Below are 23,881 nucleotides of genomic sequence, written 5' to 3' on the forward strand. Positions count from 1 at the left end.
GCTTTCACAAGATTCAGACTTAGAACGATTTAGTAAATTTACCCATGGAATGAATAATGCTTCTACTTGCTGTCGAGCAATTTAAATGAAATTCAATGAAGCAGATGACACTCAAGGCCTTCTTTGACAAAAAAAAAAAAAAAAAAAGATGCACCGAAGCTTCCTAATATATCTCCTACTATCTCAACGGCTGCCAGTTCACCCGGTGATACAGAAATGAGCTGATTTTTTTTCAAAGAATCTTTTTTTAATTTAAAATTTTTTCTTATATTATTTTTTTAAATATGTAAATCTTTGGCAGTAAAGTCTTTTCTTATCATTTAATATTCATTTTATATTTTATATATTCCTTCTTACAAACGTAACTCACTTATAACATTATTTCTAAGACAAATAAACTCCACTTTATGAATGGTCACCAGGAACCATTTAATTTGTAAAGGTGGGAACTAACTGTACTTGTTCTCTAATATCTTTATGTATCATTATTCCAACTCCTTTAGTTACCCTTTCATGTTTATCTACTCCATTATATATTAATATGTAGTTTCTTGTTTGCTTCTTACCATTGCTTTTTTTTCTTTGTCTGATGTTTTTTTTTGTGACTTCTGCCCACAGAAGTTTGATTTGTAAAACTTAGTACATTGATACTGTGGATAGGTTATGGATTTTTTTTTCTTGTTTTATTGATTATATATATAATTGAAGAAAATTAATGCTAGAAGCTGAGGAATAACAAAATAGAAAAAAACTACGTATTATTTAGATGCACAACCAGTTTCATCTACTTAGAAGATTTCATGGGTGCATAACATGAAAAGTTAAATATAAAAAATATACATTATAAGAGAACAGCAACAATAAATTAAATTAAAAATCGATTGCTGACATTTGAAGGTGCTCTGGATGCCATAGTATTGTTGAGCATGTTTGCATGGACATGATCTCATGTACACCAAAGTTGGATAGCTGAGGAGTGACAAAAGGTTAGTATTAAGGTGGACCAGATATAAGGACAATTTCTGTTGATTCAATAATTCTTCTCTCAGGCTCAATCATAGCATCTAAAAAGTTTTCTGATTTGTTCCAGATCACTGGATAAGTGATCGAATCTTCATAGTCAAGGATAGCAGAATTGGATAGAGCTCTGGTTCTGCCATGCATGATGTCACATGCTTTTCCATTTCTCTGTCTGACCAAAATAGGGCACATTGTAGCTACACCAAAAATGGTAAACTCCAGGATACTTTAGGCTTTTTTTTTTTTTTTTTTTTTTTTTTAATAGTTTGGAAACTCTACTCTAGAAACCAAACCTGGAACTTTGTCAAGCCACTTTAGGCCTCTAATAAGTGGGACAGTGGTCTCACACTGGACGATGATATTTATCCCCCACCTAAAAAAAAATTTCATTTTTATTATTTTTGAGTTCTTCAATTAATCCTTCTTCTCCTGTCAGGGATGATACATTCCAGGTGCCAATAATAGTTCCTCTTTTAGTTTAATATTACTTATACTGTTCCGATTAGTTTTCCAATATAGCCATCCTGTCTTTTAAACTATGGTTCCTTTTGAACAGTTGGGTTTAGCATGCTCTGCAAGCTGCAAACCCAACTGAAAATACCTCCTGTGGTAACTGGATATATCAATGTAGCCTTCATATCTAGGGTGGCCCTTCTAGAAATATACATTTCCAGTATACTTTCTGTGGGGGAGACCACACTCCTACCAGGCGTGTCCCCCGGGTGGCGGATGGGGGAAACCCAAATGGGTTGCTCTGAATAAAGAATAAAGAGCCGTGGACCAAAGGATGTAGCAGAGGCATGGCAAGCTGGCTACATTATTATGCCAGTAACTTTCATGAGCAGGAGAAAGTCTTCAAACCGAGATAGTGCCACTGCGTACGGGACAACCAACGCGCCTACTCGAAGACCACATAGAGTAGGTGAGAAATCAGCAATGTGGTCAGCCAAGGATGTGAAACATGTAGCCACCCTCAACATAAGATCACTATACCGACCTGGAAAATTGCAATTAGTCCAGGAAAATTTAAAAAGACTGAAATGGAGTATTTTAGGTTTATCAGAGACACATTGGTGTGGAGATGGATTCGTAGATTTACCAGAAGGAAGACTGTACTTCTCAGGAAGAAAAGATAACATACACAGAGAAGGAGTTGCATTATTAATTGAAAAGAAACTTACACACTCAGTAATTGAAATAAATCCAATGTCTTCTAGAATAATAACAGCCAAACTTTAAGCAAAAGAAAAAGGTCAAACAATTAAAATAATCCAAATATATGCACCAGACAGTAACCATTCAGAGGAAGAAATAGAAAATTTCTATGAAGAACTACAACAGGAAATAGATACTCCCAAAAATAGAGAACTCGTGATAGTGATGGGAGATTTTAATGCTAAAATAGGACAGTTCACAGCAGACAAAAAGGATGTGATGGGGAAATTTGGATACGGAGAGCTTAACGACAGAGGAGAACAATTACTCCACTTCTGTAAAGCAAACAATCTAATGATTACAAACACATTGTTCTATCAACGCCCTAATAATAAATATACATGGACATCCCCCAGATGGTAATATAAAGAATTGCATAGACTATATCATCATAAACAAACAATGGAAAAGATCAGTAAATAATGTGCGAACATTAAGAAGTTTTGATTTTGACACTGACCACGAAATATTAACTGCCAAAGTGAAGATAAAATTCAACAAAAAAAATAATATCAGAAAAGAAGGAAACATCAACCTATCAAAACTAAAAGATAGCTCAAGCAGAAGTTGATTTTTAGAACAGATGTGCTTGAAATTAAAACCCTCCATCTTCCAGAACAGCAGAAAATACTGGGAAGAAGGAAAAGAAACAGTGTCATCAATTGCAAAAGACACTCTAGGTTCCAAACCCAAAATAAACACACAGTGGATAACCCAAGAAATCATAGCTACCATAGAAGAGAAAAGAGAGGCCAAGATACTTGTAAACCAACAAAACAATGAAGAGAATAGAGAAAAATACAGAGCACTAAAAAATAAAGTTGATAACCTATGCAAAAAAGCCAAAGAAAAATGGTTAGAAGAAAAAGCTAAGAAATGCCAAGAAGCATACCAACAAAACAACCTAAAAGTCTTCCATGGTACTGTAAGAGAAATTACAAGGAATTCTCAGCAAAAGCAGTAACAGTGATAAACAACAAGATGGCTGAAACCGGGAATATTGAATATATAAGAAAAATCTGGTCAAACCATTTTAAGACTATCTTCCACCAAGGAAACAAAACTACAATGCTAACAATAGAAGAAAATAATGATCACCCAAAAATTTTACAAGAAGAAGTTAGATACGCGATAAAACAGATGAAAAACAATAAAGCACCAGGCATTGATACTATCCCTACTGAACTGTGGTCATATGGAGGCAGCATATCAATAGAATATTTAACAATTCTATTCTATAAAATACTACAAACAGGAGAGATCCCAGATGACTGGAAAACTGGAAAGATCATCCCAATATACAAGAAAGGAGACAAAAGAGACTGCAGAAATTACAAACCAATCAATTTACTCCCTCACATAAAATATTCATAAGAATTATACAAAATAGATTAAAAAAACACCTATGAAGAAATGATAGGCATAGAACAAGCTGGTTTCCAAGGAAACTATTCAACAATAGACCAAATTTTCACATTGCACAAACTAGCAGAGCTCAGCTGGGAAGACCATAAAGAACTATATTGTTGTTTTGTGGACTTTAAACAAGCTTTCGATAACATCAAGAGAAATCCTTCTTAAAATTCTACTAGAAAAAGCAATAGACAAATACATAATACAGTTTCTGATAAAATATTACTCTAAGACAAATGCAATAATTAAAAAGGACACACTCACAACAGAACCCATAGAGATCCAAAAAGGAATAATGCAAGGATGCCCATTATCCCCATGCCTATTCAACATATATCTACAAGAAGTTGTAAAGAAGGCAGTAGACAATGAGCCTGGAATCAATGTCAACGGTTTAAACATAAATAATATCAAATATGCAGATGATCTTGTCCTTCTTGCAAGAACCCCAAATGAACTACAAAAGTTGATCATCAAGCTAAACGAAACCTGTAAAACATATGACATGACAATAAATATACAAAAGACAAAAGTGATGAAAATAGGGAGGAACAGAACTACCATCTCAGCCACCCTGAACGGAGAACAAGTAGACAACTTCATATACCTTTGATCAAAACTAACAGAAACAATAGATGAACTCAAAACAATCAAACACAGTATTCTGTGATAGGATGGACCACCATGGGAAAATTACAGAAAATCTGGAAAACAAGATATCTAAGCAAGCCAAAATCAAATTATATGAAGCAATAATTATACCAACAGTCATCTATGGAGCAGAAGTGTGGATAGTTAAAAAAAGATAGGAGAAAAAGCTGCTGGCATTTGAAATGAAATACTTAAGAAAAATAAATAGAACAAGTTGGATAGAAAAGAAATCAAACAATCACAGTCAGACAAGAACTATTGTATAAAAAGACAATAATAGAAAAAATTAGAAAACAACAACTGAGATGGTTTGGACACACTGTACGCATGGACGCAGACAGACTTCCTAACATCCTAATCAATACTTTTCCAACTGAAAAAAGAAGACCCGGAAGACCAAGAATTACCTGGCTGAAATTAATAAAGAACATCTCGGGATGCAGAACATATAAGGAACTTTTTCGAACAGCAAGGAATAGAGAAGACTGGAAGATCCTGCTCAAGAGAAAACTCAACCCGTCTTAGACGGAAGAGAAGAAGAGTATACTATGCCTACATCTTCATCATTTCACACACATGATGGGGTACAGGTAGGATTTGTGGAGGTTTTACCCTTCCTCCCTTAAAATTGGAAAACAGAATAAAAACACACTTTTTCTTAAAGGTGTAACAAATATTTCAATTCTGACATTCAAAATATGAGAAATGAAAATCTAAAAATTAGACTTAAAGTTTGTCATTAAATTAACGAATACTCAAGCAGTGCTATTTTGATAGTTAAATAGTACTCATATTATAAATGTACTATAGGTTTACAAAAAATCTTTTGTTGGTTGAAGCCATGTTAAAAATTAAATTAAATATTAAATTGCTAAGTTTTATTTATTTTTTGTAACATTTTTTCTGCTGTATTGCTCTGTGGGATATATAGCCCTTATTTCTATTTTCTCTTCACATGTTTATATGTGTCATTGCAACATTGTTATCTAAATATATTTAGGAGGCATTGAATCAAGTATGTATGAAATATTACTGATCAAAAGGGAGACTACAGATATTCATAGCCCTTTCTGTGATGTAAATATCTATCATCAATCAAGTTCTAATTCTTAGGTGAACTTTGCATATGTTATTGATATATATATATATATATAGAGAGAGAGAGAGAGAGACATGTATACTTGGAGGGGGGGGGTCTGGAAAGTTTTGCTAACACCTAGAACAAAAATTATATTAAAGCAACTGATACAACCACAAGAAAGAAAATACTAATAGCAGAATTATGAAGGTGACTTATGTTCTTATATCCTTGTATATTCTATCTTGTGGTCAGTCATATCAGTCGCTTTAATATCATTTTTGTTCTAGGTGTTTATGAGAACTTTCCAGGCACACCTCCCCCCCCCCACATATATATTAATATATTTATTTATTTTTTGAGTTGGTTGCAATACAAAAATTCATTTCAGATTTGGGATACTGCTGGACAAGAAAGATTTCAATCTCTTGGCGTTGCATTCTACCGAGGAGCAGATTGCTGTGTATTAGTATTTGATGTTACAGCTCCTAACACCTTTAAATCTCTGGATTCTTGGCGAGATGAATTTCTTATTCAGGCTTCACCAAGAGATCCAGAAAACTTCCCATTTGTTGTTATTGGTAACAAAGTGGACTTGTCAAACAGATCAGTAAGTTTTAATAATAATATTAATTTTCAATAATGCAACTAAAAAAATGCTTAAAGATTTTGGAATACCTATTATAAGAAAATTTTATTTTATTATATTAATGGAGAATTAAATATATTTTCACTTTATTATATTTTTTTTCTTAAATTTTTTATGCATTTTTTTTGCTGTAACAGTGTTTTTGCAAAAATTGAATTAGAGTAAAATTTGTGCAAAAATAAACATTGCTTTATAAAACTAAGTGAAATTTTATTAATTGGCAAAAAAAACCTGAGATTGGTTCTATACGCATATTTCCTTGTATACTAAAATTACATTACATTTTGAAGTATATATATTTCAATTGTAAATTATTGTTGTTGTTGTTGTTATTATGTGACACCTCTAGGGAGTCCAAAGACTCATCAAGGGAGAGTGTGCCAACAGCATTGAACGATTGATTCCCTTCCAACTGCTAACCGCACTCAAACATGCTTAATTTTGCATGAGCTATTGGTAGCAGAGACTACCAATCAACCAACCAACCTTTACTGGTAAAGACAAATTGCATTGAAAATTTAACATATGAAATTTTAAGTTTAAAAGGAATAATTTGAAAATTGACCAGGTAGTTGGAAAAAGCAGAAAAATGTTTACAAGAACTAAGAATTACTGAGGAATAAGATAATAGGAGGGAAACCATGGTAAGTGTTGTAAGTTATCAGTGAATAATAATGATGATAATAATAATAAGGTAAGTTCTAAAGATGAATCAAAATAATGAGTCATTAATCATGCATATATTAACTCCTGTCTCAGTCACAGCTGAAGCATATGATTTTATACTGTTAAGAGTTCAAAGGAACAATTGTTATAAGTTGCATAGATTTTTTTCAAAATTATTTGAAAATCAAGGAAAAGAAGGAGTAGCCATAGTATTCAACACAAAATATGAGGCTAATCTTCTTGAATGGCAGGCAGTCTCAAGTAGAGTGATGTGGGCAAATATGAGAATGGGAAACTGGACAATGAGACTTATTTGTGCCTATGGTCCCACAGAAGGTTCTACTAAGGTAGAAGTGGAGGAATTTTTTGATGCTTTAGAAAAAGCAACAATGAAAAAGGAAAAGTTGGTCCTTGTTGGGGATCTGAATAGCAAAATAGGAAATAATTGTCAGATATACAAAAATATTTTGGGAAAATTTGGAGAAAAGAGCAAAGCTGTTGGATTTCTGCTCAGAACATGGATTGGTTATTACTAACACCATGTATCAACATAAAAATGTGCACAAATTCACATGGAGAGAAGAGGCAAGGAATAAGAAAAGTCTCATTAACTGTGTTATTGTTGATAGTGATGTTTTCTCCCTCGTGCAGGACACCAGAGTGTACAGAGGATTTGAAATTGGAAGCGATCATTATTTAGTCTTGAGCAGGATAAAATTGAATTTCATATTGAAAAGAATGACATGTAAGAAAGTTTTTAAACGAATAAAAGATGAGCAGCTCTCAGATGTGAACTGTAGACTAACATATACAAAGATTATTGAAGAAACGATGAAACAGTTTGAGAACAGGAACCAAACCTTGGAGATTCAGTGACAAGCCTTGAAGAAAACCCTGATTGATTCAGCCAGAGAGGCATGTGGTGAGGTTGTCTGCAAGGATACAAAGATCAGAACTCCATAGTGGACACAGGAAGTTAAAGAGGCAGTGAAGGAAAAGAAGAAATCATATGAAAAGTTCCTGGCAAATAAGTCAGCTTTTGCTCTTAGAGAATACAGAGACAAATATAAGAAAGCGAAACACTGTGTAAAACTAGCTAAACAAAAGTCATGGGAGGACTTTGGCAAGAACATAGAAAATAAATATCAAGAAGGTGGTAAGATATTGAAGTAGAAAAAGCCATCAAAGACTTGAAATATGGAAAGGCAGCAGGAGTAGATGATATTCGACCAATAATGCTGAAGTATGGTGATATAAAAAACTTACAGTGGCTGCACTGCATAGTTCAGAAAGCCTGGACAGAGGGACAAATTCCGGATGATTGGAGTAGAGCTCTAATAGTGCATATATAAAAAGGGAAATAAAACTGAATGTGAGCATTACAGAGGTATTTCTCTACTGAGTGTTCCTGGCAAGATCTATGCAAGTATACTTGAAAAATGGTTGATAAGAATTATGGAAGTAAAGCTTGGTGAAGAACAAGCTAGATGCAGACCAAATAGATACTGTCAGGATCAGATCTTCACTTTATGACAAATAGTCGAGAAAGCATGGGAATATAACAAAGATCTGTATTTAAGTTTTGCCGATCTGGAAAAGGTATATGACAAGGTGCCAAGAGAGAAGCTATTTAATACACCATATAACGGTGTCAATGGGGCATTATATCAAGCAATACTTAGTCTGTATTTGAGTTGTAAGTCGTCCATTAGAATTGAAGGATGTACAGGAAGATGGTTTAATGTTAAATCTGGTGTGAGACAAGGATGTACATTATCCCCTCTGTTATTCATTATCTATATGGATCACATTATGAAGGATAGTGGTATTAAACATGATATCAGAATTGGAGATGTTAATGTCAGCTCTTTGTTTTATGTGGACGATGTTATACTTCTGAATAAATCCACTACAAGTTTGCAAGATTCCTTGACTAAATTGAATAACTGTTGTAATAGATATGGTATGAAGGTCAGCATTGAAAAAAGGCAACGACAATGAAAATATGTGGAATTGTTGAAAATGTTAACTGTGTTGTGAACGGGGAACCTGTGGAACAAGTAAAACATTTCAGCTACTTAGGGAAGATTTTTAGTGAAGATGGTAAATTAAATATGGAAATAGTCAACAGAATCAACAAAGCTGGTATGGTAGGAAGTCAATTGAATGAATTCATAATGAATAAGAGAGAAATTAGTCTGAACACTAAATTAACTGTATACAAGACAGTGTTCAAACCTGTTTTAACTTATGGATCTGAGAGCTGGGTCAGAAGTAAAACATTTGACCAAAGACTAGACACCACAGATATGAGAGTCCTGAGAAAGATTAGATTCTTGAACAGATGGCATCAATGACAATATCATATTAAAAACGAGGATATTAGGAAAGAACTTGACATTGTGAGCATCCAGGAATGCGTTAGCAGAGCTAATCTCAGGTGGTATGGTCACTTAAACAGAATGGGCAAGGAAAGATTAGTAAAACAAGTGTTTTCTGCCTGGTTGGCAGGAAAATGACCCACAAGAAGACCAAGATATATAAGTGGATTGATATGGTACAATGTGCCTTAGAAGATAGAAATATAATATCTGATAATGATAATGTTGGAGTCTTGACAAGTAATAGACTGATTTCGAGGAAAATTGTAGATAGGAAGTTAGTAATTATGCAAATTTTTCATGTAGTATTATCATATCCTGTTCACCCCCTTGAGGGTATATGTCAGGAATTTGATGATGATGATGAAAAAAAAAACTTATAAACAATTAATAGCAGTCACTTCTATTCTGAAGAAATTGTCCACATTTGGACAATTTCTTAGCACTTCACATTTCAAGGAAAAAAGATGATGGAATTTGAGTTTGCTGGATTGAAGAAGTTCTGTCTGCTTCCCAAGAGCTGCAAGATGGAAATACCAGAGAAGCTGAAACAGGCACATGCTTAATCCTTGAAGAGAAGAAGAAAAGATAAATTAAAATAATGAGTCGTAAATCATGTGTATATTATCTCGTGTCTTGGTCACAACTGAAGTATATGATATTACACTATTCAAGTTCAAAGGAACAATTGTAGTAAGTTGCATAGATCAAATAAAATATATATATTTAAAATAATTAATTAAAAATTTATGAACAATTAACAGTGATCACTTCCAAAACTAGGCTATTGGTATACAGTCTGATTGTTTCAGGTTCAGACAATTTCTTAGCATTTCATGTTTCAAAGAAAAAAATATCCAATTTGAACTTGGAGTGAAGTTTTGTCTGATTACAAAGAACTCTGTGGTTAGTGCAGATGGCATGAGAAGCAAGGCTAGACTTATCATATTCTGAAAATTTACATAATAGTCTTGATGTTCTTCAATTCTAATCAAGTCAGAACAGCCAATCTGTCAAAAATAATAAAGATGACATGAGGAGGGCACTTGATAGAAACCTGGTAAGGAAAGAGGCAGTAATGTATCCTTTGTTGATGGTAGGAAGAAAGCATATAGATTGAATTTACAAAGAATCCTTCTTATTTGTTCTAAGGTTCCTTTAAAGTAAGGTATTGAAATTCTTTTCACATTGGATTGTAGTCTTGTAGAAAGATGATAATTATCAATAATTTTTTGAATGGTAGTTTTGTTGTATTCATTACATATCAGGCATCTCATCAAGTAATCTGCTCATGTCATCTTTCCTATTTTGGACAGACTGGTCGTTCCGTCTTGATTAGAATTGAAGAACATGAAGACTAAGTTACATTTTATAATCTGACAGGTCTAGCCTTGCTTCTCATGCTATTCACACTAACCACAGAGTTCTTTGGAACCAGACAAAACTTCGCTCCATCAAGTTCAAATTGGATCTTTTTTTCTTTGAAATGTGAAATGCTAAGAAACTGTCTGAACCTAAACCAATCAGACTGTATGCCAATAGCCTAGTTTTGGAAGTGATCACTGTTAATTGTTCATAAGTTTTTTAATTAATTATTTTAAATATATATTTTATTTAATCTATGCAACTTATTACAATTGTTCCTTTGAACTTGAATAGTGTAATATATACTTCAGCTGTGACCAAGACAGGAGTAATATACACATGATTTATGACTCATTATTTTAATTTATCTTTTCTTCTTCTTCTCTGATATTTCCATTTTGCAGCTGGTTTCTCTCTCTCTCTCTCTCTCTCTCCCTTTAGTCTATATTTATCCACCACTTTTGGTAGCCGATATCTTTCCATTTCTCTCTATATTCCTTGATCTTTTCATTTATGTTATAATTATCTAGTTCTTTTCTGATGTCTTCATTTCTTATATGGTCCAATTGTCCTTAAAAATCTCATCTCTTTCATCTTTCTTTTTACCATTCATGTTTCTGAACCATATAATAGATGGAGTGGGAGTTGGCCCATCACTTTATAAAACTTTAGTTGAATTTCTTATCTTGTTTTTTTTTATTCAGTGTCCTTTTAATTGCTCCACAGATTTTCTGAAATTTCTTTATTTTTTCATCTATATCTGTATCTTTTAGATATGTTATTATGCAGCCTAAATAATTAAACTTTATTTGTTCTATTATTTTATTTTCTATAACTATTTTTGATCTAACATGATCTCAACCTTTAAATGCCATGACTGGTTTTCTTTTGTGAAATTTTTGAATTCTATTGTTATCTTATTTTGTTTAATTCATAAACTGATTTTTGAAGGTCATCTTCATTCTCTTTCTTGTAATATAATCTGATCATCTGCATACAACTTTGTATTGATAACAGTTCTTCTGGTTAACTGGATACCTTGTTTTAGTGTTGTTTTCCATATTTTTATAATCTGATCAATATATATATTCAATAGAGTTGGAGAAAAGCTACATCCCACACTGACAACCGTAATTTATTTTCAATCTCTTCTGTTAATTTATTACCTAACTGTAACTGTATTTTTGTATCTTTATATAAACTTTGTATAGCTTGTACCAAATGAAATGAATAGCTTTGTTTTTTCATTATATTCCATAGTTTTTCTCTGTGTGTTTTATCAAAAGCTTTCTTGTAATCTATAAGGGTCATGTGAGTCTCTAAATTATCTTCTTTTTTTAATAATTCATTTTAACATATAAATATCGTATATACATAATCTTCCATGTCTGAAACCTTTTTTTTTTTTTTTTTGAGAGCAGATTGTTTGCAATATTAGTTGTTTATTCAGGATTTTACTGTAAATTTTGTAACCTGTATTTAATAAACTTATTCCTCTGTCATTTCCACAATCATCTCTGTCTCCTTTCTTAAATCTATATATTACCTTAGCTTTTAACCAGTCTGATGGAACCTCACATTTCCTCCAGTAGTTATTTATTAATTTTAAGAATCTGTGATGTAAACATTCTCCACCATATTTTCAAAGCTCTGTATTTATGCCATCTAATCTGGTTGATTTTCTATTTTTTTATATCTTTATTGTTTCTCTTAGTACTTGAATTTTATTGGTTCTATATCAGTACTGAATATTTGAGTCATACCGTAAATTGTTATAATGTTCTATCCATTGTTTTTTTCTATTATGTTGATTTGTGCTTGTATCTCTTTCTTCGTTGTTTAATTTCCTTAATATTTTGTAGGCTATATCTTGTCTTCATGTACATCTATTTTATTAATAAATCTGTTCCCTTTGTATGTTTTTGAAGAAGTAATTGGTATGCCATTTTTTTTTAATTGCATTTTCTATTTCTCTGTTCCAGATTTTTAATTTTTTCTTTCCAAGGAATTCAGAGGCTGCTTTATGGATTATGTTAAGTAAAGTTTTCCATTCTGTTTCTATATCTTTACAGATTTGGGGTTCTTTTAGGTAATCTATTAATTATGATTGATACTGCATTTTAATGCTTTCTTCATGTCTTAGTCTTTTTTTTTCTTATTTACTTCCTTTTTTCCATTTTGCTGTATTTTTATCATCAAATTCCTGATGTGCGGGATATGATAGTACTACACTTTCATATCCTGCACTATCATATCCATAGTTAGTACCTTACTAACTTCTTATCTACAATTTTCCTCCAAATCAGTCTGTTACATGTCAAGACTCCAACATTATCAGATCTTATATTTCTATGTTCTAAGGCACTTTTTACTTCCTGCCAACTTAGCAGAGAACACTCATTTTGCTAATCTTTTCTCTCCTATTCTGTTTAAGTGACCATACCACCTGAGATTAGCTCTGCCTATGCATTCCGGGATGCAGACAATGTCAATTTTCCATTCTGCTTCTATATTTTTACAGGTTTGGGGTTATTTTAGGTAATCTTAATCGTGATTGATACCACATTCTAATGCTTTCTTCTTGTACTAGTCTTATTTTTTTTTATTTACTTCCTTTCTTCATTTTGTTAGTATTTCTATTTTATCATCATCAACTTCCTGATATATTACACTCAAGGGGTTTACAGGATATGATAGTACTACATGAAAAATTACATCATTACTAACTTCCTATCTACAATTTTCTTTTAAATCAGTGTTACCTGTCAAGACTCCAACATTATCAGATCTTACATTTTTATGTTCTAAGGCACTTTTTTACTGTACCAATCCACCTATATCTTGGTCTTCCTCTGGGTCAGGAGAACACTTGTTTTGCTAATCTTTCCTCTCCCATTCTGTTTAAGTGACCATACCACCTTAGATTAGTTCTTCTAATGCATTCCTGGATACTGACAATGTCAAGTTCTTTCCTAATATCCTCGTTTTTAATATGATATTGTCATTGATGCCATCTTTTCATGCCCCTAATCTTTCTCAGGACACTCATATCTGTGGTGTCTAGTCTTTGGTCAAATGTTTTACTTCTACCCAGCTCTCAGATCCATAAGTTAAAACAGGTTTGAACACTGTCTTGTATACAGTTAATTTAGTGTTCAGACTAATTTCTCTCTTATTCATTATGAATTCATTCAATTGACTTCCTACCATACCAGCTTTGTTGATTCTGTTGACTATTTCCATATTTAATTTACCATCTTCACTAAAAATCTTCCCTAAGTAACTGAAATGTTTTACTTGTTCCACAGGTTCCCCGTTCACAACACAGTTGACATTTTCAATGATTCTGCCTATTTTCATTGTCTTTGTCTTTTTATTGCTGACCTTCATACCAAATCTACAACAGTTATTCACTTTAGTCAGGGAATGTTGCAGACTTGTAGCGGTTTTATTTAGAAGAATAACATCATCCACATAAAGCAAAGAGCTGACATTAACATCTCCAATTCTGATATCATGTTTAATACCACTTTCCTTCATAATGTGATCCATATAGATAATGAATAACAGAGGGGTTAATGTACATCCTTGTCTCACACCAAATTTAACATTAAACCATCTTCCTGTACTTCCTTCAATTCTAACTGCTGACTTGCAACTTAAATAAAGACTAAGTATTGCTTAATATAATGTCCCATAGACACCATATAACGTATTGAATAGCTTCTCTATTGGCACCTTGTCATATGCCTTTTCCAGATCAACAAACTTAAATACAGAGATCTTTGTTATATTCCCATGCTTTCTCAACTATTTGTCGTAAAGTGAAGATCTGATCCTGACAGCCTCTATTTGGCCTGAATCCAGCTTGTTCTTCACCAAGCTTTTCTTCCACAATTCTTCTCGTTTCTCAAGTATACTTGCATAGATCTTGCCAGGAACACTCAGTAGGGAAATACCTCTGTAATTCTCGCATTCTGTTTTATTTCTCTTTTTATATATGGGTACTATTAGAGCTCTACTCCAATCATCTGGAATTCATCCCTCTGTCCAGGCCTTCTGAACTATGCAGTGCAGCCACTGTAAGATTATTATACCTCCATACCTCCATAAATGTATGGAGTATTATTATACTCCATACATTTCTGGTCAAATATCATCTACTCCTGCTGCCTTTCCACATTTCAGTCTTTTGATGGCTTTTTCTACCCTTCAAGTATGGATATGTACTCCTGACTGCATGCCTGGTCTGTGTTTTTTACCACTGTGCTGTCATCACTGCTTGTTTCATTTAGCAATTTTTCGAAGTAATTACTCCATACTTCAAAGATATCTTTTTCTCCAATTTTCATGTCATCTTTATCATCTCTAATTCCTTTTACAGCACTCTTTCCTCCATTTCTGAGCTTCTTCAACAACCTCCAGAATATCTTGCCACCTTCTTGATATTTATTTTCTATGTTCTTACCAAAGTTTTACCATGACTTTTGTTTAGCTAGTTTTACACAGTGTTTTACAGAGAATACAGAAACATAAAGTCAGCTTGAGCACAAGCTGACTTATTTGCCAGTAACTTTTGAAATGTTTTCTTCTTTTCCTTCACTACCTCTTTAACTTCCTGTGTCCACTATGGAGTTCTGATCTTTGTATCCTTGCAGACAACACAAGCCTCTCTTGCTGAATCAGTCAATGTTTTCTTCAGGGCTTGCCACTGAATCTCCAAGATTTTTGTTCCTGTTCACAAACTCTAATTTTTTTTCTTGAATAATGTTTGTGTATTTTAGTCTACAGTTCACTTCTGAGAGCTGCTCAACTTTTATTCGCTTTAAAACTTACATATTCTTTTCAATATGAAATGCAACAGATTTAGAGGAAGATGGTGCACTGATGCCAATTCTGACTCTGACTCACTATGGCCATGGGAAATGTCTAAAGAAACTGCCATCAGCAGTAACAGGTGTGAAAAAGTTTTGAATTTGAAAAAATTGTTTGTTCAATCAGTTTGCCTTCTGTATACATCAAAGAGCTTTTGGTGACACATATCCGATTGCAAGAATGGTATTCCAAAGCAAAATACATTTGTGATTTGACAAACAGTTTATTCAGAACTAATATAACTCCTTGAGCAAGGATACCTAATTTCTTGGATTCTGAGGGCATTCAATCAAAATTGGATTTGTAAAGATCTGGGTATCTGGGTGCTATACCCAGAGCTCCAGAAATTCCACTTAAATCTAGTCACAAAATATTTGTACTCACATATACTATGAATTCTGGTCTATGGATTCTTTGTGTGTGTATGTGTAGCACTGTTTCAAATTAAACAAAGAAAGGAAACATCATTAATAGAATTTAAAACTGCAAATTTAAATTTATCATCTCATATAATTAATACTTTTCTTTTCATTTGAAATATCTATAGAAGCATTTAGAAAAAAACTCACTACTTGAAACCTTTGATTTCCTTAACTAATTTTTGTTTAATGACATCAGCAATAACTGATGTTCAAATTAGGTCAATAATTTGAACTTTTTTTTTTTTTTACTTAATTTTGACCTTTGGACTGTTTGAAAGTTTTTAAATTGGTTTATTAAATTAAAACTTGAAAAGGCACAAACATTTTAGAATCCGTCTTTCTTTGAAAAGTGTTTTTGTGAATAGAATGTCTCTACTTTGAAAGAGCTTCAAAAATCTTGTAACAATGGAGTTTCCAGTCCCAGGATATTGTTTATGCATTATACATCGTGCTCATAGCACAACCACTTGAATTTCTTGAGCCATTTGTCTTGGATTACTTTATATGTCATATTAATGACACATGACATTATGTTCCAGACCAGCATCATAAAGTGAATCACTTTGTTTTTTCCCACTTGTAGATTACTTTAATAATGTTTTTAAGCAGTTATATATACAGTCATACCCTGACTTATGGGAATCCAGAGTTATGCGGTTTCTTATATGTACGTATTCCTGTCCTGCTTCACGCCTCACCACTAGTAGTATCTTTCAGGCGCTGGTCGCATTCGCCAGTGTTGCATATGCTGTGAACAAGCACTGATGTGTTCTCCATTCATACACGATTTTTATAGTCTACAAACCTTGCGATTGTTTAATGTTATGTTCTTGATAAAAATTTTATCACATAAAAAATAATAATGTCATCCAAAAGAAGCAAGTCCGATTCTTCTACAGCTAGCAAGAAAAGAAAAACATTGACTTTGGAAACAAAACTCAACATTATTAAGGATTTTGAAGGCGGAATGAAAATTTGTGAGCTAGCAAAGAAGTTCGATCTACAGGAATCCACAGTAAGAACAATCATAAAAGAAAGGTTTACAGATTTTGGAGGACATAGATTCTAACGAGGAAGAATTGTAGCCACAAGGCAAGGAATAAAAAAATCATTAGCTTGCGGTGAAGAAATTTTGCGTGACAAGAAAAAGACATTATGCTGTCAAACGAATCTATTAGATTTTATGAAACCATCGACATCGAAATAACTTTCTTTTTTTATGTACGAAAAACTACAATTAGGATTATATTTCTTAAAAAATATAGGTGTTTTTGTAAACCTTTGGTCCCAATTGTATGTTTGTATATATAAATTACATGCAAAATTATACCCCGAGTTACGCAAATTCGACTTACGCATTTTTTGTTGATCCCACCTACTGCATAACTTCGGGGTTTTACTGTATATATATAAATGACATAAATAAAGCATTCATTTATGTCAGTTACACAAACGAAAGATTTAGACTAATTTTTGCATCACATTAAATATTAAGATTAAAATTTTAAATTTAGTAATGATGGTGTATCATACATGAGATAAGAAACAAGCTAAACTTACCATATAAACTAAACACTACTGTTGTTGCAGTTGTTAAAATACAAACATAAAGTTCTAAGAAAAGTGCTACGTGGGTTAATACTGTAGTTCATAATACTGAATAGCTTGGCTTAAGGGAACACATACCAACCAGTTTTGTCATCATCTACATCATTAAAAGTTTCTCCATTTCATTATAATATTATCACATTTACGAACTATACGATCCATGTAGCACTTTTCACTTCACTTAGAACTTGATCTTTGTATTTTAACAACTGCAACAGCAGTAGTGTTATGATGAGTTTAGCCTGTTTTTTATCTCGTGTATAATACCCCATCACTGAATTTAAAATTTTAATCTTAGTATTTAATGTAATAGGTTTACACATCTTCTTGTCACTGGAAACAACAGCATCCTTACTTTAAATTTCTTTCTATATTATTGACAAAAATAAAATAATATGTATAAACAGTTTATAATTCACAGTGAAACATCAAAATACAGTGAGATCTAGTGATGTTTTAAACTTCATGAAAACTGTGCATCAGTTGATTCACACTTAGTCACTAAAACATTGTTTTGAGCAAATGCAGTGTTGTATAAATGAGCACTGGTTATAATTGAAAAGTGTCGTATGAGTGGATCATCATAAAGCTTTAACTTACCGTATTGATGGGCTTTGCATGTGATGGAATCTCCATGGGTGATCATAATTCTTGTAGATAAGCTTATACATTGATTATACATAGCTTTTAATTTTTCAGGAAATGACAATGTATATTAGAATATTAATTAAAAACTTTTTTACAGTTTGATCTTTGTATTGTGATTTTTATACCAAATTCATCACAGCTGTTATTCAGGTTTGTTAGAGAATCCAGGAGCATTACACTGAATGTGTTTAGGAGTACAGTTTAGCAGTAAGATACTGATTATTATGTAATTTACTACTAAGCTAGCTTAATTCTCTTTCAGTTATTTAGTTCTATTATGCAAAATCAACCTGGCATTTTTGACTGATAAGAAAAGAGGGAATCTGACAAACAGAAGTAGAAGTTACTAAGAAAATTTTGTAGAATAGATATAGAAGGAATTTTTTTGGGCCTCATGTAATGAGCCTGCATAGTCCTTGGTATCTAACTGTGGACTGTATAACACAAGATAAACACAATAAATGCTACAATCAAATTTGAAATTTTAAAACTTTGTATACTTTATTTATTCCTGTATGTTTTTCTCAAATAATATTATTATAATAACACAGAAATATTTAAAAATTACTTTCTTTTGTTACAGGTTTCTACCAAGAAAGCTCAAGGTTGGTGTCAGACCAAAAATAATGTTCCATTTTTTGAGACTAGTGCTAAGGAAGCTCTTAACGTTGAGCAGGCATTTCAGGCTGTAGCAAGGACTGCTCTTGCACAAGAAACAGAAATAGAACTATACAACGAATTTCCAGATCAAATTAAGTTGCAGAATGAACATGCACAGAGGAATGAAGGCTGTGCATGCTAATATCCAAAATAAGCATAATTATTTAGGTATAAATTTGGTATATTACTGTGAATAGTTAAACATTCCTTTATTGTTTTAAAAAATTTTGTTTTTTAAAACTGCAATTTACAATGTTTATTATAAATTGCAGTTTTATTTAAAAGCATTTTTTTTGGTCAGTGAATCACGAACATTCTTGCTGTCATGAAGCAAATTTCAGCAATTGTGCATATACAAATCATTTTAAAATTGTTAATGTGAAAAAGGGAAGGAGAGAAACTAAGTGAATGAAGTTTGTGAATCTCTTTCCTAATGCAAAGAACTCTTGTCTTATTTACAGTTTACAGTTGTGAATTTTATAGTAATTATGATAAATGAACTCTTTCAGCATAATATATATATATATATATCATTGTTTTTCTAGAAATAATGTTTGATGTTTACTATTTATGAATTTTGTAGTCATAATTCTTTAACTAAATTCTGAGTTAATCTTCTGTTTTAAATATGTACTTTGCTAATTTATTGAAAATAAGTTATTGTATCTTCTGCGTATGAAAACTGAATGTAACATTTTTATACTGTAGGGAAACTACAGAAAAAATGAAAGCAGAATTTCAAGATTTGATTGTAGCATTTATTGTATTTATCTTATGTTATATATTATTTTAGTGATACTAAAATATATAATTTTCATTTTATATCATAGTTTATATAAAATTATGAAATGCATTATGCTCATTACCTTATAAATTATATAATGCACATTAGAAAGCAATAAGAAGTATGCCAAAACAATCAGGATATGACATAAAACTAACATAATCCTTCTCTGAATCAGAGAAATGTCCATGACTTTTTATTTAATTTTTTTAATTTAATGGTGGTTCATTATTTGTTCACCAAATAATGATAGCATATTATTTGATAATTGCCATAAATTGGTATTTGAAGATTTTTACTTAGCATATAAACTCCTCAGGTTTAATACAAAGTCCATTTACATCTTTTGTATAATCTATTATGTATTCATACATAGTTGTAAATTTCTTGTACATATTTATGTTTTAATTAGAAACGCACTGCTCTAGTCATTTATTCATGACTATGTAGCATAAATCTGTATGCAAACAGTTAAAATATAATAATTTCTGTTTATTATTTATATTGAAAACAAAAATTATCTTCTTTGAGAGGTACTGTAATAAGAAGGTTTTATATTTATGCTAAGACAACTCATATAAACTTTCATTGTCTTGTCTGACATACTTCTTTTGACATAAAACATTCTTGGCAAATGTTTTATTTATTATTATTATTATTTATTTTAGTGTCTGTATATGCTTACTATATTTTTTTTTTATGAGGATGAGTATGCCACTAATCATGGAAGGTGTACTCAAATAATAAGCTTCGAAATTATTTATACTACCTACATTCATAATGTACTCCAGCAGTGTATTCCACTCACTAACGACTCTATACGTAAAAAATCTTCTCCTCACAACCTTCTTCACCACATCTTTATACAACTTCTGGGGATGTCCTCTTGTTTTTATCATCCACTCTTTTTATAATTCCTTCTGTATTAATCTGATAGAATTCCTTAACTAACTTGAAAGTCTCTATCATATCTCTTTTCATCCTATCTGCTAACCTCTGTAATCCACATTCTCTCGTCATAACCAACACTCCAGAGTCCTGATATTACTTTAGTTATTTGTCTTTGGACTCTCTATTGTTTCTACATCATAATAAAAACTAGGTGGCCAAAATATGAGCACAATAGTCCATATGTGGTCTGACCAATGCCTTATATACAGCCACTTCCTTATCCCTGATAAGGAAGTAGTTATATGTTTATTTTTCGTAATTCTATGATCTTGAATCTCATCCACTTCCTGAAGTACAGCTCCACCAATGCATTATGTAGCCTTATATCTCTGTATCCCACAGTTTTTGAGACACCCTGCATTTATTGATATTAAAACTGCAACCCCATTCATTTGTCCAAGCCAAAAGTCTCTTCAAATCTTCCTGTAAAGAATTAACACAAGCACTACTCCTGATAATTCTACCTAACTTTGCATCATCAGCAAACATTTGAACCCCAGTCAATCAACGTGAAATATTACAAAAATTAATTAAGAAAATTATGAAACAAACTACTGCATTTGAGTAAAACTGTAGTTTAATATAAACCAAAAGAAAAACTCAATGTTTTGACTTTCACATTAAGGTCATCATCTGAAGTATACATATATATATATATACAAAGAAACAATCTACATGGTATGTTAAAGTTACTCATCAATCGTTATAACTATTGGCCTGACTTCTGGTTTAAAAAAAAAACTTACTGCATCAAAGCTAGAGTCCTGTGGTTATTATTACTATTAGGTTAAAATTAAATTCTAAAACTGAATGTGTGCCATTCAAATTCTTGGGATTTTTATGCCACCATTATTGTTAAGATTGGAGTGGTTATTCGAAATTTCATATACTTCTTTAAATTTCCATTCATGCCAACATAAAAATGTGCACAAATTCACATGGAGAGAAGAGGCAAGGAATAAGAAAAGTCTCATTGACTATGTTATTGTTGATAGTGATGTTTTCTCCCTGGTGCAGGACACCAGAGTGTATAGAGGATTTGAAATTGGAAGTGATCACTATTTAGTCTTGAGCAGGATAAAATTGAATTTCATATTGAAAAGAATGACATGTAAGAAAGTTTTAAAGCGAATAAAAGTTGAGCAGCTCAGCTCTCAGATGTGAACTGTAGACTAAAATACACAAAGATTATTGAAGAAAAAATGAAAGAGTTTGAGAACAGGAATCAAACCTTGGAGATTCAGAGGCAAGCCTTGAAGAAAGCCCTATTGATTCAGCTAGAGAAGCATGTGGTGAAGTTGTCTGCAAGGATAGAAAAATCAGAACTCCATGCTGGATACAGGAAGTTAAAGAGGCAGTGAAGGAAAAGAAGAAAGCATATCAAACGTTCCTGGCAAATAAGTCAGCTTGTGCTCTTAGAGAATACAGAGACAAATGCAAGAATGTTAAACACTGTGTAAAACTAGCTAAACAAATGTCACAGGAGGACTTTGGCAAGAATATAGAAAATAAATATCAAGAAGGTGGCAAAATATTCTGGAGGTTGCTGAAGAAGCTTAGGAATGGAGGAAAGAGTACTGTAAAAGGAGTTAGAGTTGATAAAGATGACATGAAAATGGGAGAAAAAGATATCCTTGAAGTATGGAGTAATTACTTTGAAAAACTGCTAAATGAAACAAGCAGTGATGACAGCACATTGGTAAAAAACACAGACCAGGCTTGCAGTCAGGAATACATATTCATACTTGAAGTAGAAAAAGCCATCAAAGGCTTGAAATGTGGAAAGGCAGCAGGAGTAGATGATATTCGACCAGAAATGCTGAAGTATGGTGGTATAAGAGTCTTACAGTGGCTGCACTGCATAGTTCAGAAAGCCTGGACAGAGGGATGAATTCTCGATGATTGGAGTAGAGCTCTCATAGCACCCATATATAAAAAGGGAAATAAAACTGCATGTGAGAATTACAGAGGTATTTCCCTACTGAGTGTTCCTGGCAAGATCTATGCAAGTATATTTGAGAAACAGTTGAGAAGAAGTGTGGAAGAAAAGCTTGGTGAAGAACAAGCTGGATTCAGGCCAAATAGAGGCTGTCAGGATCAGATTTTCACTTTATGACAAATAGTCGAGAAAGCATGGGAATATAAAAAAGATCTGTATTTAAGTTTTGTCAATTTGGAAAAGGCATATGACAAGGTATCAAGAGAGAAGCTATTTAATATGCTACAGTTATATGGTGTCAATGGGCATTATATCAAGCAATACTTAGTCTGTATTTGAGTTGTAAGTCAGCAGTTAGAATTGAAGGAAGTACAGGAAGATGGTTTAATGTTAAATCTGGTGTGAGACAAGTATGTACATTATCTCCTCTGTTATTCATTATCTATATGGATCACATTATGAAGGAAAGTGGTATTAAACGTGATATCAAAATTGGAGATGTTAATGTCAGCTCTTTACTTTATGCGGACGATGTTATACTTCTAAATAAATCCGCTGCAAGATTCTCTGACTAAATGGAATAACTGTTGTAATAGATATGATATGAAGGTCAGCAATAAAAAGACAAAGACAATGAAAATAGGCAGAATCATTGAAAATGTCAAGTGTATTGTGAATGGAGAACCTGTGGAACAAGTAAAACATTTCAGCTACTTAGGCACGATTTTTAGTGAAGATGGTAAATTAAATATGAAAATAGACAACAGAATCAACAAAGCTGGTATGGTAGGAAGTCAATTGAATAAATTTATATGGAATAAGAGAGAAAAATAAGTCGGAACACTAAATTAGCTGTATACAAGACAGTGTTCAAACCAGTTTTAACTTATGGATCTGAGAGCTGGGTCAGAAGTAAAACACTTGACCAAAGACTAGAGACTGCAGATATGAGAGTCCTGAGAAAGATTAGAGGCATGAACAGATGGCATCAATGGCAATATCATATTAAAAATGAGGATATTAGGAAAGAACTTGACATTGTCAGCATCCAGGAATGCGTTAGCAGAGCTAATCTCAGGTGGTATGGTCACTTAAATAGAATGGGAGAGGAAAGATAAGTGTTCTCTGCCAGGTTGGCAGCAAAATGAACCAGAGGAAGACCAAGATATAGGTGGATTGATACTGTACAAAGTGCCTTAGACAATAAAAATATAAGATCTAATAATGTTGGAGTCTTGACAAGTAACAGACTGATTTGGAAATTGTAGATAGGAAGTTAGTAATGATGTAATTTTTTTCATGTAGTTCTATCATGTCCTGTACACCCCTTGAGGGTACATCGCAGGAATTTGATGATGATGATAAAACATAGATTTATATACACTTCAATTAGATATTGATGTCTATAGAAATATTTATTGCATAGGCATGAAATCAGATAAAAGGTATGAATTTGTTCTCTTGTCTTGCGGTTTGATAAATCTGTAACATAAATAGTTGACAATAAAAGTTAGCCAGAGCTTTAACAAAAATCTAAAATTTGCTATGTGGAAGAT

General features: G+C 32.4%; 1 protein-coding gene across 1 annotated transcript in view; it reads left to right on the forward strand.

Moving 5' to 3' along the window:
• The window catches only part of LOC150109943 (ras-related protein rab7), a 59,703-nt gene extending 39,630 nt beyond the window's left edge, over positions 1–20,073 (forward strand). The window contains exons 4-5 of the mRNA XM_090397319.1: positions 5,769–5,987; positions 18,575–20,073. Coding sequence (XP_090253445.1) covers positions 5,769–5,987; positions 18,575–18,793 — 438 coding nt within the window. The 3' untranslated portion in view covers positions 18,794–20,073. The remainder of the gene's footprint in view (positions 1–5,768; positions 5,988–18,574) is intronic.
• Positions 20,074–23,881: the final 3,808 nt, after the last annotated feature.

Source organism: Typopeltis vanoorti, chromosome 1, assembly GCF_054136105.1.
Source record: "Typopeltis vanoorti isolate ZY-2024b chromosome 1, IOZ_Tvanoo_1.0, whole genome shotgun sequence".
In the NCBI taxonomy this organism is placed as follows: Eukaryota; Metazoa; Arthropoda; class Arachnida; order Uropygi; family Thelyphonidae; genus Typopeltis; species Typopeltis vanoorti.